At 41.2% G+C, this 15,717-nt stretch overlaps 1 protein-coding gene across 2 annotated transcripts in view; it reads left to right on the top strand.

The window, feature by feature from the left end:
* The window catches only part of malrd1 (MAM and LDL receptor class A domain containing 1), a 60,932-nt gene extending 45,507 nt beyond the window's left edge, over positions 1-15,425 (top strand). For both annotated transcript variants that reach the window (XM_054751494.2, XM_015954646.3), the window contains exons 27-33: positions 1,130-1,255; positions 6,841-6,907; positions 12,194-12,285; positions 12,388-12,484; positions 12,562-12,616; positions 14,891-14,983; positions 15,071-15,425. In XM_054751494.2, coding sequence (XP_054607469.2) covers positions 1,130-1,255; positions 6,841-6,907; positions 12,194-12,285; positions 12,388-12,484; positions 12,562-12,616; positions 14,891-14,983; positions 15,071-15,163 — 623 coding nt within the window. In that variant the 3' untranslated portion in view covers positions 15,164-15,425. The remainder of the gene's footprint in view (positions 1-1,129; positions 1,256-6,840; positions 6,908-12,193; positions 12,286-12,387; positions 12,485-12,561; positions 12,617-14,890; positions 14,984-15,070) is intronic.
* The last annotated feature ends 292 nt before the right edge of the window (positions 15,426-15,717 follow it).

Genomic DNA, 15,717 nt, shown 5'->3' with positions numbered 1-15,717 from the left:
TTCAAGTGTTTTCATTGGCAAACATAAAGAAAAACTCAGAATTGTGTCTTCATCTAGTCTTACAAAAAGGAAAACTTGCTTAAAAAGTCATGTTCATCTCCATAGATATGCCATCCTGTTGAATTTTGTGTTGAAATCTAGATTTCTCACTTTGATGACAAAATGTTTTTATTTTCATTAATCGTGGTACTTGATTAGTGCAGATAAAGGGGTAAGTAAAAGTAAAAGTAAAAGGTTAAATAAAGTGGAAGAAATACTTGAGTAAAAGTATTAAAGTGTACATTTTCAAATGTACTTACAAGTAAAAGAATTCACCTAACATTTAAATTTGTGTTGTTAGGTAGAAGTTTGTTGTCAGACTGAGGTGGAGGGTGGCAAAATTAAAATTGAAGTACTATTACATTTGGAACTTTTTAGAGTAAAATTAAATAGGCCGCTGATGTAAAATAGACGGGGAAACGCTTGGATTAGAAAAGCAATGCAGATCTGCATCGCAATGAAAGTTATCATTCGTGAACTCACCCATCTTGGCTCGCAACGGCATAGGCTGTTGTTGATTTAGCTTCCAGGAGAGAGAAGAGCGCAGAAGCTAACCGTTAGCATTAGCAACTCTACAACATGGCAGAACTCCTTCAGGCTTGTGTTATTTGTGGAGATAAAACATCAACAGTCAGTGGTAGAGTCATGTTGCTGTAAATTCTACTTCCTGAATCAGGCGCGCCAGAGCTTTTTTTCCGCACATAGATCATCACACAAGGTATTTGTCTATACTGGAGACCACTACAAATGTGTTAAAAAAAGTGCATTTTTTTCTTTAAATTACAGATACAATGTAAGTACTACAGAAACAAAGTACTGTACTTTGTTAAATTCCATAGCTGCATTTCAAACCTTACAAAAACTTTTTCTTTTTGGTCACTTTTTCAGGCTTTACCAGTTAAAAACATGTGAGGCTTTTTATGTTCCTGTAAATAGGATTTTCTTTAGCCTCTGTCCAGACAGCTGTTCGCTAGAATCTCCCATTAACAAAGATCACCTCACAGAGTTTCTCGTACCTTTGATCCTTCTAATATTTCAGTTTGATGCTTCAGATTTTAGCTGTCCTCTTATGTCGTCATCTGTTCCCCAGCCGTGCTGCAGTGTGAGCCGGGAGAGCTCATATGTGAAAGTTCACCTGGGTGTATCCCACTTCAGAGGAGATGTGACGGCTCTGCTGACTGCCTGCCCTTCCACCCTGATGAGTCCAGTTGTCATGGTAACGAGCTCCTACCTTCGTTTCTTTTTGCGTTCTGGGATTTCCTAACATGTCACGCTTCTATTTGTGCACGTTGAACGTAATGACGGGTGCGCTTAGAATACTTTCCATGTCGTCTCCTATTAAAAAGCTTTGACGCTTGTCGTTTGACATCCGGATCAGACATTGCATCATGTTAGTTGCTTTTATTCTTCACCTGTGTCCATATGCTCATGAGACTTCAGTCACTTTTAATTTTAGTTGATGCAAAAATGTTGCTTCTGTCTTCTCATTTCCAGGCTGCAAAAACAAAGCACTCTTCAGTGTTTAAGCTTTAAATATCACATCCCCAGTCAGTCCAGAGCAGCAAGCTTAATTTCAATATAATCCCTGATGAAGCAGGTAGCAAAAAACAGTCTTTTGATTTGTTCTTAATCTATTCTTCAGCATGAAAAGAGTCTAAAGCTGCAGCGGCTGCAAATAAAACTGTTTCTTCCACCACTTAAGCAGATTATCTGTTGTCTTTAACTCTGGATGTCATATTATGTTGGATCATATCTTTAGTCACGGCTTTTAGCTGCGTTGACGACTAGCAAAGCTAGATAAAATCTGCACTGATGTGATTCTATTTAGTTAGAGAGGTTCCCCCAGAATCTTTAAAGCTGTCAGGTTTTCACATGACGATACATACAATAATAATAAGAAGAAGAAAACAAATGATTTTTCACAATAAAGGACTTAAAATATCTATCTGCTCATGTCTCAAAGAAAAGCATAAATCTAATTTGTTCAGTTGATCCCAAAGCCGTTTCAAAAGGGCTTCGTTGCTGAGCCGACGCCATCTTTGTACTTTTGCTCAGATGAAACTGTGCCGCTGTCTTAAAGTAACACAGAGCAGGTTCCTGTTTCTCTGCCCTACTGGTTGAAAGTGGAATTACAACTGTCACAAACAACCCTGCTGCAGCTTACTGTAGCTAGTGCTAACAACGAGCTAACATTCAAATGAGCCAACTAATAGTAAAATAAACCACAATGTTAAAAGATCCACACTGTTATATAAAAATATTATTACTCACAAGTAGCAACAAAGCCAGGTCACATTCAGTCCGTGATTTTGTTGCTTTCTGTAGCTTCCTCAAACTAGTGTAGGCCGTGCTGATGTTCACTGTGGATTTAGCTCTTTGCTTCTCCTCCACTGACATTCCTCTCTTACTTTTACTTCCAGGATCTGCCATAATGCCCATAGAAAAAGCACAAGTCTTTTTCTTCTTGTTGTGCTTTCTATCGACAACCGACGAACTGAACATGCTAACCCCTAGCACCTACCCGCTCCACAAAACTATCAAGTGCAGTTTTTGGTCAGCAGAGAGCTGCACAGAAGTGTCAAATATAAAATTTGTCAAGTTTGTAAGTCAGCAACCAATTCAATTCAATTCAAAAATACTTTATTAATCCCAGAGAGAAATTGATATATGATAAATGATAAACGACCCACACTTGATGAGCTACGATGTAGCCACAGCTGCACTGGGGCGCACTGACAGAGGCGACTGATTGCTGTAGTAGCTCAGAATAATAATAATAATAATAATAATAATAATACTAATCAAGTCGTCAAAGAGTTATTTGATATTACAATGGCTGTTGGCAGGAAGGATCTCCAGTAGCGGTCAGTGTTGCAGCAAAACTGAAGAAGCCTCCGACTGAAGATACTCTTCCGCTGTCGGGCAGTCTTGTGAAGAGAATGCTCAGGGTTGTCCGTAATTTTCTTGATTCTCTGGAGAATCCTTCTTTACATTATCTCCTCCAGTGGTTCCACAGTCGTCCCCAGAACAGAACCAGCCTTTTTTATTAGGCTGTTGAGCCTTTTCAGGTCCCTGCTTCTGATGCTACTGCCCCAACAGATGATGGCTGAAGAGATTACACTCTCAACAACAGACTTGTAGAAGATCTGCAGCATCTTGCTACAGACATTGAAGGACCTAAGCGTCCTCAAGAAGTGCAGTCTGCTGTGTCCCTTCTTGTAAACGGCTTCGCTGTTCTTTCACCAGTCCAGTCTGTTGTCCAGGTGAACTCCAAGGTATTTGTATTTGTATTCCTCAACTACCTCCACTTCTTCTCCCATGATGGAAACAGTGTTTGACTCCACCCAGTTTCTTATGAAGTCTAAAATCATCTCCTTTGTTTTGTTCACGTTCAAGTTCAGATGATTGTTTCCACACCACGCCACAAAGCGCTCCACCAGCTCTCTGTACTCAGCTTCCTGTCCATCTCTGATACACCCAACAACTGCAGAGTCATCTGAGTATTTCTGTAGATGACAGGTCTCTGATTTGTACTGGAAGTCTGAGGTGTGCAGGGTGAAAAGGAATGGTGAGAGAACAGTCCCCTGTGGTGCTCCAATGTTACTGATCGCCTGGTTTGATGTGCAGTTCTTCAGCCTCACAAACTGTGGTCTGTTTGTCAGGTAGTCTTTAATCCAGGTGATAGTTGAGGCCCCCACCTGTGTCTTCTGGAGTTTCTGGCAAAGTACATCAGGCTGAATTGTGTTAAATGCACTGGAGAAATCAAAGAACATGACCCTCACAGTGCTGCCTGCTTCGTCCAGATGACAGTGGGTTGGTTGAAGCAGCTGGATGATGGCATCTTCAACTCCAACTCCATGGCAATAAGCAAATTGCAGCGGGTCCTGATGTGTTCTAGTTTGCTTATTCAGGTGGACCAAAACGAGTCTCTCCAGGAACTTCATGATGTGGGATGTCAGGGCAACTGGTCTGTAGTCATCATTGACTGATGGGCGAGTTTTCTTTGGAACTGGAACAAGGCAGGATGTCTTTCCCAGGACTGGAACCTTCTCCTGGACCAGGCTGAGGTTGAAGAGGTGCTGCAGAATCCCACAGAGCTGCTCTGCACAAGCCTTCAGTTCTCTGGGGCTGACACCATCTGGACCTGCAGCCTTGTTCCTGTTCAGTCTCTCCAGCTGCCTCTTCACCTGACTTCTAGAAACAGATAGGTGGGAGGGAGAGGCAAATAGGGCAGCAGCATCTCCTGACTTGGTTGAAGACAGATTTATAGAACCAGAAGAGTCCATGGCTGCGTTAGAGAACAAAAGAGCTGGCATGTGACAGGAAAATGTTGGATCAGAGGAGGATGGGATGTCTGTTTCTCTGGGGACAAGTGAGGAGGATGCTGGGTTTGTTCCTGAACTGAACCTACTGAAGAACTTGTTCAGTTCATTGGCTGTGTCCAGGCTGCCATCTGTGCAATCCTTCCTCTGCTTGAAGCCTGTGATCTTCTTCATCCCTGACCAGACATCTCTGATATTGTTCCTCTGTAGTTTGTTCTCCAGCTTCTTCCTGTATGCCTCCTTGCTGTCTCTGATCTTGATCTTCAGTTGCTTCTGTATACTCCTTGTCATGGGTGGTTCTGTAGGTTGAGTGCTTTGCAGTCAGGTTTTTGGTTTTATTGTATTTCTGGTTCTTCCTGTTTTATTTTGTGAATTCATTTCCTGTCTTATTGCAGGTAGCTTCACGACCTGAGGCTCCTCACTAATCAGCCTTATGTCTTCCACCTGTGTCCTGGCTTCTCCATTTATGCTTCTTTGCAAACAGATTCCTTTGCCAGTTTGTCTTCATCTGTTGAGTAAAGTGAACCTGCTCTCTGTAACATTTTGTGAAAGTGTATTTAGTTAGTTTTGGACTTGTTCAGTTGTGCTGTACAGGCCAGGGACCCTTTTAAGTTTATTAAACAGTGTGAGCTCTGCATTTGAGTCCTCTTTTGTGCCTTGATACTCCTCAATAATTCTTTGTCTCCCTCCTTGAAGGCTCTTTTTTTCTCATTTAGCAGATTCTTCAGTTTACTGGAGATCCAGGGTTTGTTATTAGCGAAGTATCTCACTGTTCTGGTGGGTATGATGTTGTCCACACAGAGGTTTATATAGTCAGTGGCACATCCAGTCATGGCATTGATGTCCTCTTCATATACTTGGCAGAGAGTCATCCAATATATGGTCTCAAAACAACCCTGCAGGGCTTCTTCAGCATCCTGTGACCATTTTCTCACAGTTCTTCTTGTCACAGGTTGCCTCTGAACAAGTGGTTTGTATTCTGAGCAGAGAAAAACAAGATTGTGATCTGATTGTCCCAGAGGAGGTCTTGTTTTGGACATGTATGCATTCTTTACATTTGCATAACACAAATCCAATGTCTTGTTTTCTCTGGTGGAGCAGCTGACAAACTGTTGAAATGTTGGAAGTGTAGCAGAGAGCGAGGCATGATTAAAATCACCAGATATAGCCACAAATGCATTGGGGTGCTGGGTTTGTAGCTTAGCGATACCGGAACTGATGGCATCACATGCATTTTCAGCAATGGCTGAAGGTGGAATATAAACAGTTGCCAAGACAACACTGGTGAACTCTCTTGGCAAATAATATGGGCGACAACTTACTGCCAAGAGTTCAACATCTGGGCTGCAGAGACAACATTTCACTGAAACATGACCTGGATGGCACCATCTGTTGTTGACAAGCACTTCCACTCCACCTCCTTTTCTTTTCCCGCTCCTCTTCAGATCTCTGTCTGCTCGTACAATTAGGAATCCTGGCAGAGAGACGCTGGAATTGGGGATATGGCCCTGCAGCCACGTCTCAGTGAAACACATAACACTGCACTGCCGAAAGTCTGGCAGAGTCCTTGAAAGGGCTTGGAGTTCCTCCATCTTGTTGGCTAGTGATCTCACATTGCCCATTATGATCGATGGAAGAGATGGTTTGAATTTCCTCTTTCTCTGTCTCCATTTTGCTCCCGCTCTGCACCCACGCTTCTTGCGTTTTAGCTCATTTGGGATTTGTGGCTTCAGTTGAGGTATTATTTCAGCCTTTCCAATGTTAATCAGCTGCTCCCGATTGTAAACCAGCTTGTTGCCATGGTTATGCATCATAACAAATGCTCAAAAAGGGAAAAAAAGGAAAAAATAGCAGTAAAAATCCTCTAAGCTTCACAGCACCAGAAACAGAAAAGTAAAATGTCCAAAAAAATACAATTTTTCTTGAGAAACTAGAAGAAAAAATGTCCAAGAAAAGGCAACACTTACATATAATCAACAAAGCTACTCCAACATGCAGCCACCCAGTGCAGCGCAGTTCCGGAATCAATTTGGATGAATCCGGAATTCAGTTCAACTAAATTCAATTAAATTTAATTCAAGTTTATTTATATAGCACCAAATCACGACAAGAGTCGTCTCAAGGCACTTCACACAGTAAACACTGAGATCAATGTTAAAGCTTTAGCTTATTGTTTGAAACACGATCTAGTATTACTTTAAAAAACAAAACAGAAGCTCTGTCGTAATAGTGCTAAGCCCACCCAAGTCTCTAAACAAACAGCACTGTGATTGGCTGGGCCTACACTGAGCCAAGCCAGTGGTAGACCTGCTGAGGCTACAATGGACCGTGGCTAGACCGACCTGCAGAACAAAATCTATTTTGGTCCAACCACTTGCACATATATGTGTAACCTGATTTCACCTTTCTCCCTTTCAGACAAGGAGGAAAATGAGGACCAATAATAAATGATGATTACTTTATTTGCCCTTTTTTGCAGGATGCCCACCGAGGTATTGCCTGAACCTCGGTGTCTGCCTTGTAGGGGTACACGGGCCGGTTTGTAGGTAAGCTGAAACGAACCCACAAACACAAATATGAGAATGGTGTCTGTTTTTTCCCTACTCGCCCTGACAATCTTTATCTTTCTTTGTGAAACTTCAAACATGGAAATCCAATCAGTCTTGCTTCTTTCCTTTCTTAAAGAAGATGTGGGAATGTGCTTATCCCCTCTAGATTAAACACGGTGTTTCTGCCTTCATTCATCCACGAGGATAAAGTTCCCCTTGGTTCTCCTGGTTCAGTATTTAAACCTGGAGCAACAAAAGCTTCACGTTTCAGATGAATCTTTAACATTTTTACATTTCAAAAAAACACATTAGAGAACAAATCTGCGCTCTCTTTGCTGGAGGTTTATTTGTTTTGATCATTATTAAGCTCATATATTCAGTTGTCTGCATCAGCAGGTTGGAGCATCTACAGTCAGAGATTTCATTACAATAGTAAGAATGAAATTATGGGTCTTGCAGCAGGGTCTGCTAACATCATTATGCATCAGTGAATTCTCAGAGAAATTTACATTCCTCCATTTTTCTGTCAAGAGGGCTGCGATCTGCAGAAAAACTCACCAGGTCTCATGAGTATCTGCACACTGAATCAGCGGCGCATTTATGTCCTTAGCCAATTTAGCTGCTCTGTTTTGTGCTTTCCTGCATATTTGTTTCCACGCTGTTAGTCAGACTGCTTCTTATTAAAATACATATTTGCATTAAGGTCTTCCGTTATCTCTCTTTTATAATTGGGTTCCGTTGTGTTTGCAAATATCGTTTTAGTTGTTCAAACTGTGTTACTTTCTGACAAACAGACTTCTGCTCCTGACGTGTGGTTAATGTCGCACATTTGTTTATTCTGTCTCTAATTCCCGAGCCACGGCTCAGCCGGCCAGCTGCTGTCAGTCAAACATAGAGATGTGAAAATATCAGCAGCAGAAAGAAAATAACACTTTGTTGCATTTTTAAAGAGACAATGTGTTGTTTTTACCATTAGTTTCTGGAAATATCCATTAAAATGTTGTTGAAAATAAATGAAATGATGCCCAGTTGTTGAAAAATATTGGGGGCTGTGTAACAAATAGCCATAAAAATCAGATCTAAAATACATGGGAGTGGGTCTAAGACCCAATCTCTACTCGCACTACGCCCTGCGGACTTCAGCAAAATGCACTTGGAGAAAGTGCACTGTAAGGTTTCGACTGCGTAGTACACAAGTGTGCAAATAATTGCAGAATTGAGACAGGGAGCATCGCATCATCGATCGCAACGCATGCTGGGATGCTGGTCGCTGTGATACCTTTTTCAAAAACCTTTATTAACAACTTTTAAACAAACAACCAATTTGAAATAAATTTACATTTATTGCTGCTTTGTCTGAAAGTTTTAGAGCATCAACTAATCATCCTAAAGTAAACTAATTTCATTAGAAAATACATATTTTCAGAAAAATAACTTGAAAAGCCTTTCCTTCTGCAGCAATGACTTATGGGTATTACCCTTGCCCGAGGTCCGCATCGCTGCGGATTTGGGTGAAGTGCAGACTAAGGGTGCGATGGGGCGTGGTCAACTTCCGCAATTATGCACTCGCACCCCTGACCGGGAACGCGCAATTGAAGGGCGCAAGGGTGCAAGTGCGAGTATTGGGATTGGTCCTAAGTCTCTGGGTGACGTCATATTAGACGCCATGTTTCCTTCTACGGGAGCCCATGTGAACAAAATGCATTTTGTGATTTGTAACAGTTACAAAACTCTCATCATTCTTAAATGTTTTTGTTTTACACATTTACCTCTTCACTTGCTGCCAGTGATGAAAGGGAGTCTGATGTGCTTATTTTGCTAAAGTTTGCACTCCCCAGGGCTTTTTGACCCTAATGAGCATCCGTTGGTAAGGTCTTACTCCAACCTAAAAATACAGCTTACTTGCAAAGATTTAGGTATCTACTGCCTCCTATCGCCAGGAAAAATACACACTGTCACTTTAAGCACAATCTCTTTTTTATTTGAAAGTCCTGTAAATATCTGCCTTTTGGCTTTTAGCTGCCTCTCTCTTCTTCAGGCTCTTGAGTTTGCTTCCTCTTTCCAACATTCCCGTTTTGATGTTGCCTCCTCTCTTTTTTTTTCAAAAGAATTCACCTTCGTTCCCTGCTCCGTGTGTTATGAGGTTCCTAAATCTGATCCAGCCTCACTGAGAGGAAACCTCGGGCTCAGTATTTGCATCATGCTCCTCCAAGAAGAGCCCGCCACAACAGCTGGACTCACACAATACGAACCCTTCTGAATGAGAATGAGACTGTTCTCTGAAAGCTGTGTGTTTCACATTAGAGGGTCAGACTGTCTCTGAAATCAACTTGATACTGAACAGATGTCGACTTGGAGCCAAGTCTCCGTTTGGGAGAAAAGGAGCTCTTTTCATTCAATTCCCAGAGATGTAAATTACCAAATGGGCCCAAACCATTTAAATTATCTTCCAAACGGGATGTCCAACAGATCAGTCACACCAATTTTCAAATTAGAGAGGGTTCGAATGTATTTGAGCACTCAAATATAATTCTGTTTTTATCATTTTATTCATTTCATTATTTTTGTCCAAACTTTCTGAATAAACTCTGCCAGGAATCAAAACCAGAACTAATGACCCACTGGTCCGGAGGATTTTAGGACACAGAACCCAATTGCGTTTCCTCTTTTATAAAAGTTCCTCAAATATTTATTTTCTTGTCATTTCCTGAAAGAACATAATAAAAATACAAGTTCTAGTTTTAATTAAACTTAACCAAGGATAAAAATCAACAGATTGCTCCTCTTCACGGTTGTTTTGAAGGTTTTGGTGGCTTATTATTAACGGCTCTTTCCGGAGTATTTCTCTTATCCGATGGCACCTTCTAGTGGCAGACAAGCATACCACACAAATAATTTCTCCTTCCGTTTTTTTAAGATGGCGACTTCACGTTTTTTTGTTTATTTATGTGCTTCTGTAGCCGACAAACAGAGCTAAAACACATTGTTTTACAAGTATTATTCTCATGTCATGTTGTGTTCTCATATATTTATATTTTAGAGACTTACTTGTCCGTGAAAAGTTCATCAACTCTGCATCAGCCGAGGTATTCCTTAAATTTGAAGCATTTAAGCGGTAGTCTAATGCTATAGGGAGCCTAAGTCACTTCTGGACCATGTGTTCCCGGAAAAACAAAAAAATGAATGCAAGTCAACGGGACTAAAAACTCTTTTCTTATTCCCCTTGTTTTGTGACATGGATTTCACATACAATGTCCGTGAATTTTAAAGACAATTTTTGATACCAAGAACGCGCTTATTTTCGAACAGGGGGAAACGCTATTTTAGGTTTTGTGTAAAAATAAGTCCAGGACTACAAACGCGCTTCACGAAAGTGAAGTCATTGAACTAGACACGGAGAAAATGAGGGAAAAGGGCTGTAAGTTCAGCAAACTTCCCAGAGGAGGAAAGAATCACCATAAATCTGGGGCCTCAAAAAGGGGTCAGAAAACTGCGTAAGGAACTTTCCACGCAAACTTTGTGATTTATAAAAGAAAACGTAGCGGAAAAATCTGCGCAACTTTAAGTTGACTAAGGACCTGGCTTACGCACATTTTGGACATGGAGAGCACCTGCAGTGCTGCTGCTGAGAAGGACAAAATTATGAAATCCTGCAGCACACACAAAACAAGCCCCCCACCCCCACCCCCTCCTGTCACTGATGGACCCAATTGATCATGCGCTCTGGCTACTTAGCCAGGGAGATGTCAGTTTGGCTGACTGGTTAGCACGTGAGACTCTCGCTTGGGAATCTGGGGATCAAATCCCAATTGGGCCATTTTTTTTACATCCGCCACAGATCTCTCTGAAGAGCTCACAGCATTGACGGCTTCAGCAACTCTGTGCCACTCCGCAGCTTTTCTCATATTTGTTTTGCAAAATCACTTCCTTTCATTTTTCCACCTCACCCACAAGTACCTCAACTTCTGCTTCAGTGTAATTGCGCTTCCTTGATCTGCGGTCGCCATCATTAATGGTGGAGTGCTGCAGTGAGCTGGCTTATGTATATGCATGAGATCCACAAGGCACTTTGCATTGACCACTTATGGCAGAAAGTGGGCGTGTTGAGGGAGGAATGTGATTAAAAAACAGCTGAGCACATTCCTAGAAAGTTTCTGATTTATAAAGTGGAGATTGCGTGAAGCTGTGCGTATTCCCTGTTTTATAGGTCACAAACCTACTTGGCGTAAATAAATTTTTTTGTTTTTTTTTTGCCGAGCTTAAGTAAAGTTTTAGTAAGGATTCGACACAATGTTTTATAAATGAGAGCCCTGGTCATTTGGTTAGTAGCAGCTAGTTTGGGGAGAGGAGATTATGTGGTGACCTCACATATGTGACATGCCGATTTCTAGTTTGTAGTCATGCTAATTACAAACTTTTACAAGCTAATAAATCTCAAAGTACGTGACTGGCATGGTCGAAACACCCATCATTACTTTTCATTTAAATTGCAGTACAACAACATATGTGCGATCCAGGGTGTAAGGCAACGCGGATTAGAAAATAGCATTTTTAGCCCCATTGACTTGCATTCATTTTTTCGTGCTTCCGGGGACCCATGATGCGGAAGTAGACATAGGCTCCCTATTGGCGCTTAGTTTCTGCAGGTACAGGAGGCGTGCTTAGCAAAAAATAAAAAATTAAAGACGTGTTGCTTACATTACATCACAGTAACATGGAAAAGTCACATAATTTCTGAAAGGGGAAAACTCTGGAATGATACTTTAATGTGAGTGTATCTTCTACAGTGAAGTCACTTAAGGTCTAAAGGATGTTAAATATTATAAAAGTATTATTATGTAGGTTTCTGCTCTTAGGTTAGACATCAGAGTCTCATTTGTCTGGTAATCAACATTAGCCCTATGCCCGACCAACCACGCACCACACACTCATCTTCATGCTAGCGTAGCATGATCATTTAGCATGTAGCTGCATCCAGATGCAGTCAGAGAACGCTGTTCCAGGTTGGGGCTCGGAACATGGTGCCATTAGGTGTGTGTAGGATATTCATAGAAATACGGTGATGATTAATGAGCTTTGTGAGCCGATCTGATGGTTCGCCCTGATCGTTAGTCTGGTCCTAATCCAATTTGAAGAAGTCCTGAACAAATCTAATTATTCGGTTTTGGTCTTTAATAAACATCTATGTATTTCCCTTCTTTACAGATAAAGATTAGCTGTCTTATTGTGTCGTCCACCTTCCCTTTAACACACATAAGTCTGTATTTTTGTGCTTGACTGCAGATGTTTACCAGGATGGACAGGAAACCGTTGCCACGTGAAGGAGAAACCATCTCTCACCACCTTATCACCAACTCTAGCAGATACACAGCTGGGTAATGAAAAATAATTAAAAGTAACGGTCTTCATTAAACTGTCCCATCTTGATTTAATCACCTCATTCTCCTTCATGAATTAAAAATCACCCTCTTGTTTAGATTCCGTTTACGCCGGTATCGGTATCGGGTTGCTGCTGCTCATAGCTGGAATCTCTGTGTGTTTTCTTGCTTTATGCAAGAAAAGATGCAACTTTGTGTGAGTTTTGGCTGTTTTGCTGCTTCTGACGTGGTGCATGATGACGGTAACCGTAAGCATGTTTTCTGGCTCCACAGAGACATCAGTCCAGGGAAATACGGGGTGATGGATAACCCAGACTGGAGAGCAGAGGTCAGTGTACAGAAATGTCCTCCCATCAATCATTAGTGAATTCATTTAGCATTACATTGAGTTTCTTTGCCACACAAATTTAATTTTGCCTCTAAAATTTTCACCCTTCTTCAATAAGTGGATCCAACATGAGAGGAGGTCAGGAGGTGATCCCGAATCCTTTCTGCTAGATTAGATTTTTAATTTAGTGTTATTGATTTCTGCATAATGTGCACTCACGTGCATGTGTGTGCAGTTTAGCAATGCTTTTCCTGTGCATCCAAAAATGATTTCATCAAATGCAAAAACATAAAATAAAACTTACTTTTAGTTCTTTTTATTTAAATGCAGAGTGAACAAAAAAAAGGAGATGCATCTAAGGTGGTTTGCTCGCCACTCTGGGACTGAATAAATCACACAGGTGCTCTGCTTACTGTTCACCTGCCGTGTTCTTTGTTTACTGCAGTTATGATCTCTGTAGTTGTTCCTGCTGTCACGAGAAAGATCCTGCACCGAAGGTGGTAAAATCACAGCTGTTCCTTTGGTACAACAGCTGTTCTGTGGCTTTGGGTGTTTAGAGAACCACGTTAGGGTAGAGAAAATGAAAAATGAGCAAAACACAAGCCTGCAAACACACACTCTCATATGCACAAAGACTTTTAATTGGATTTATTATCATCAAATAAATATAGTATGAAGCCACTGAGATGCCTTACATCAAATCCACAAACGGAACTTTTCTTCCGGTTCTTGGAGAGTACAGACGCTTTTTTCCTCCTCTCCTCCCTATCTTATCCCAAGGCTCTTTGTCTGTCTTTGGGTGCACGGAGCTTCTGCATTTTTTCTGGAAACTTGAAATTATTAAAATGGATCTGGTCAGTTGGTCTCTCAACGCAATCGACAAAATTTTTTAATCGATGAGAACGGGAAAAGGGGCTCCCATATGCCCCTCTGGGACAGAGCCAGCTGGGTATATCATGGACTCCTGGAAACAGTGGAACCTGATCTGCCTCTCTCAACTGTCTGTAGAGGATTCTGAAGACGTCTGGATATTTGTTGTGTTGGTGTCAGGTTTCTTGCTGTTTGGCCTGAGCGGTTACCTGGCTTACTGGAAAATTAATGAGCTTTCGAGGAATATTGGCTCAATCCCGGAGCTCAGATGGATTGCACCACGCTGTGAACGCACAAACTCATATAATTGTCGAGATGAGTCGTAAGCTTGGAACTTTGGCTGAGATTCAGGCTCTGGCACAGAAGGTGGATTCCATCAAAGAGAGTTGACGGGACAGCACGGTTGGGAAAATATTAATTTACGCCATTATTGGATCGAGAGGGGTTGGAGATCAACAGAACTTTAAGACAGAGAGGAAATTATCTCTGTCTGGCCCCAAAACAAGTCCTTATCTGAAACTGGTGTCCTTGAGCCTGTGAGGCTGAAGAGATTACTCCCCCTCAGAAGAAATGTGGAATGCTGCCATCGCCATGGCAACTCTGTCTCCCTATCCCAGCCTGGGCGGGACTGAGACCGGTGAAGGTCGTGGAACCGTTTCCAGGAGTCACTGTGCTCTCTAAACCCAACTAACTTCCTCCCCTGTCCAAACGGAGGTGACGAGCGCTGCTTATCGCGGCTGCATGCACTGATGTGAGGAGAGTCCCCAACCCTACCTCCCCACCTAGTGGACACTTATGTTGTGTAATGTCTGAAGTCTGTTGCATTTCTGTCTGAGGTGTTTTTTGCATAGCAAAGCTGCCCTCCCTGTGGAGTGTAACTCTGAAGTGCCTTTGTTTTCCTCCACCTGACCCTATCCTCATATAAACCCTCTGATCTCTATTAAGGTAGCGCGACTTGGGTTGCGAATGACCACAGTCACCAATTTTTGTCATGTGTCTATGCCTATGTATGTATGTCTGATCTCAGAATTGTGTGTACTGAAACTCTAATTTCCCTCTGGGATTAATAAAGTATCTTTGAACTGAATTGAAATATTAGTTTTCCTTGTGCAGGATTTACAAAACAATAATTAAAAACACTCTTTTACTGTGAAAATCTGCAGGATTGTGTCAAATTATTCTTTGCTAATGTGTTATGTAAGACCAGACTTTTTAAACTGTAACCATAAAAACCATTTATAAGAGCTTCATTAAAAAATAAAACTTTAACAATTCCAACATCAAATGTCCTCCTCTATAATGATCTTTTCTACTTCGCATTTGTTCATTTTAGAAAATAAATTGTAAAGATGTTTAGCTTTAAAACATCAGGATTAATAATCTTTTATCATTTATTTCTTTCAGCTTCCATCAGCTGGTCGTCTCAACGCTAACCTGAAGATGAGCGATGATGGTGAGATTTCCATCAGCGTCTACCCCTGGAGGAGAGAGGTGGAGGTGAGGCGTCCACACGGAGACTCTGATTTCCAGTGTAGGTGTCCATGATGTGATTGGTGTGTGTTTGTGTGTGTTTGTCCACAACAGAACTGGAACAATGCCAAGCTATCCTTCTCCAACCCATTGTACAATTACCTTCCTGATGCTAAAGGTGCTGACAACAAGAGCTCCGAAGCATAAAATCGATGGACTTTAGATTAGTTTGAGGGCGTGTTTCCTGTAGAGATAACACGAAGAACATTGGCTGTGGAGCAGCTGGACGTTGACCAGATCAGATCTCAAACGCGATCATGGAGATTAGTCATTTGTGCAGTTTGGATGTCTTTTGTTGCTCTAAAAGTCTCTTATTTTGAAAAATAGACGTTTTGTGTAAAGGAAAAAAGATTTTCTTCAGTGCCGGTAAACACGGAAATCATTAAAAACTGGGATTGCTGTAACATCATACATGTTTTTTATGCACATTACTTGAGTATTATAATACTCCTTGTTTTCCAGTTTTATTTTGAAAAACCATGTGTGCAGCTGTTGCTGGTTTTAAATCAACTCTGTTTCATTTCATTTTCATTTTTATTTTAACATAAAACAACAAAAGTAAAAAAAATAAAACTATGAAGATTTTGACATACATTTTTTTTAAAACAGTAAACATAATAATACGTGTTCTAAAAGAATACCAAGAAAAGAAGAAAAGTCTTTGTCCAAAGGGAGTGGAAAGAAGCTAAAGCTTAGCTGTA

This window comes from Nothobranchius furzeri, chromosome 7, assembly GCF_043380555.1.
Source record: "Nothobranchius furzeri strain GRZ-AD chromosome 7, NfurGRZ-RIMD1, whole genome shotgun sequence".
In the NCBI taxonomy this organism is placed as follows: Eukaryota; Metazoa; Chordata; class Actinopteri; order Cyprinodontiformes; family Nothobranchiidae; genus Nothobranchius; species Nothobranchius furzeri.
The sequence above is the reverse complement of the archived record's forward strand: the minus strand, read 5'-3'. Positions and strand labels throughout refer to the sequence as shown.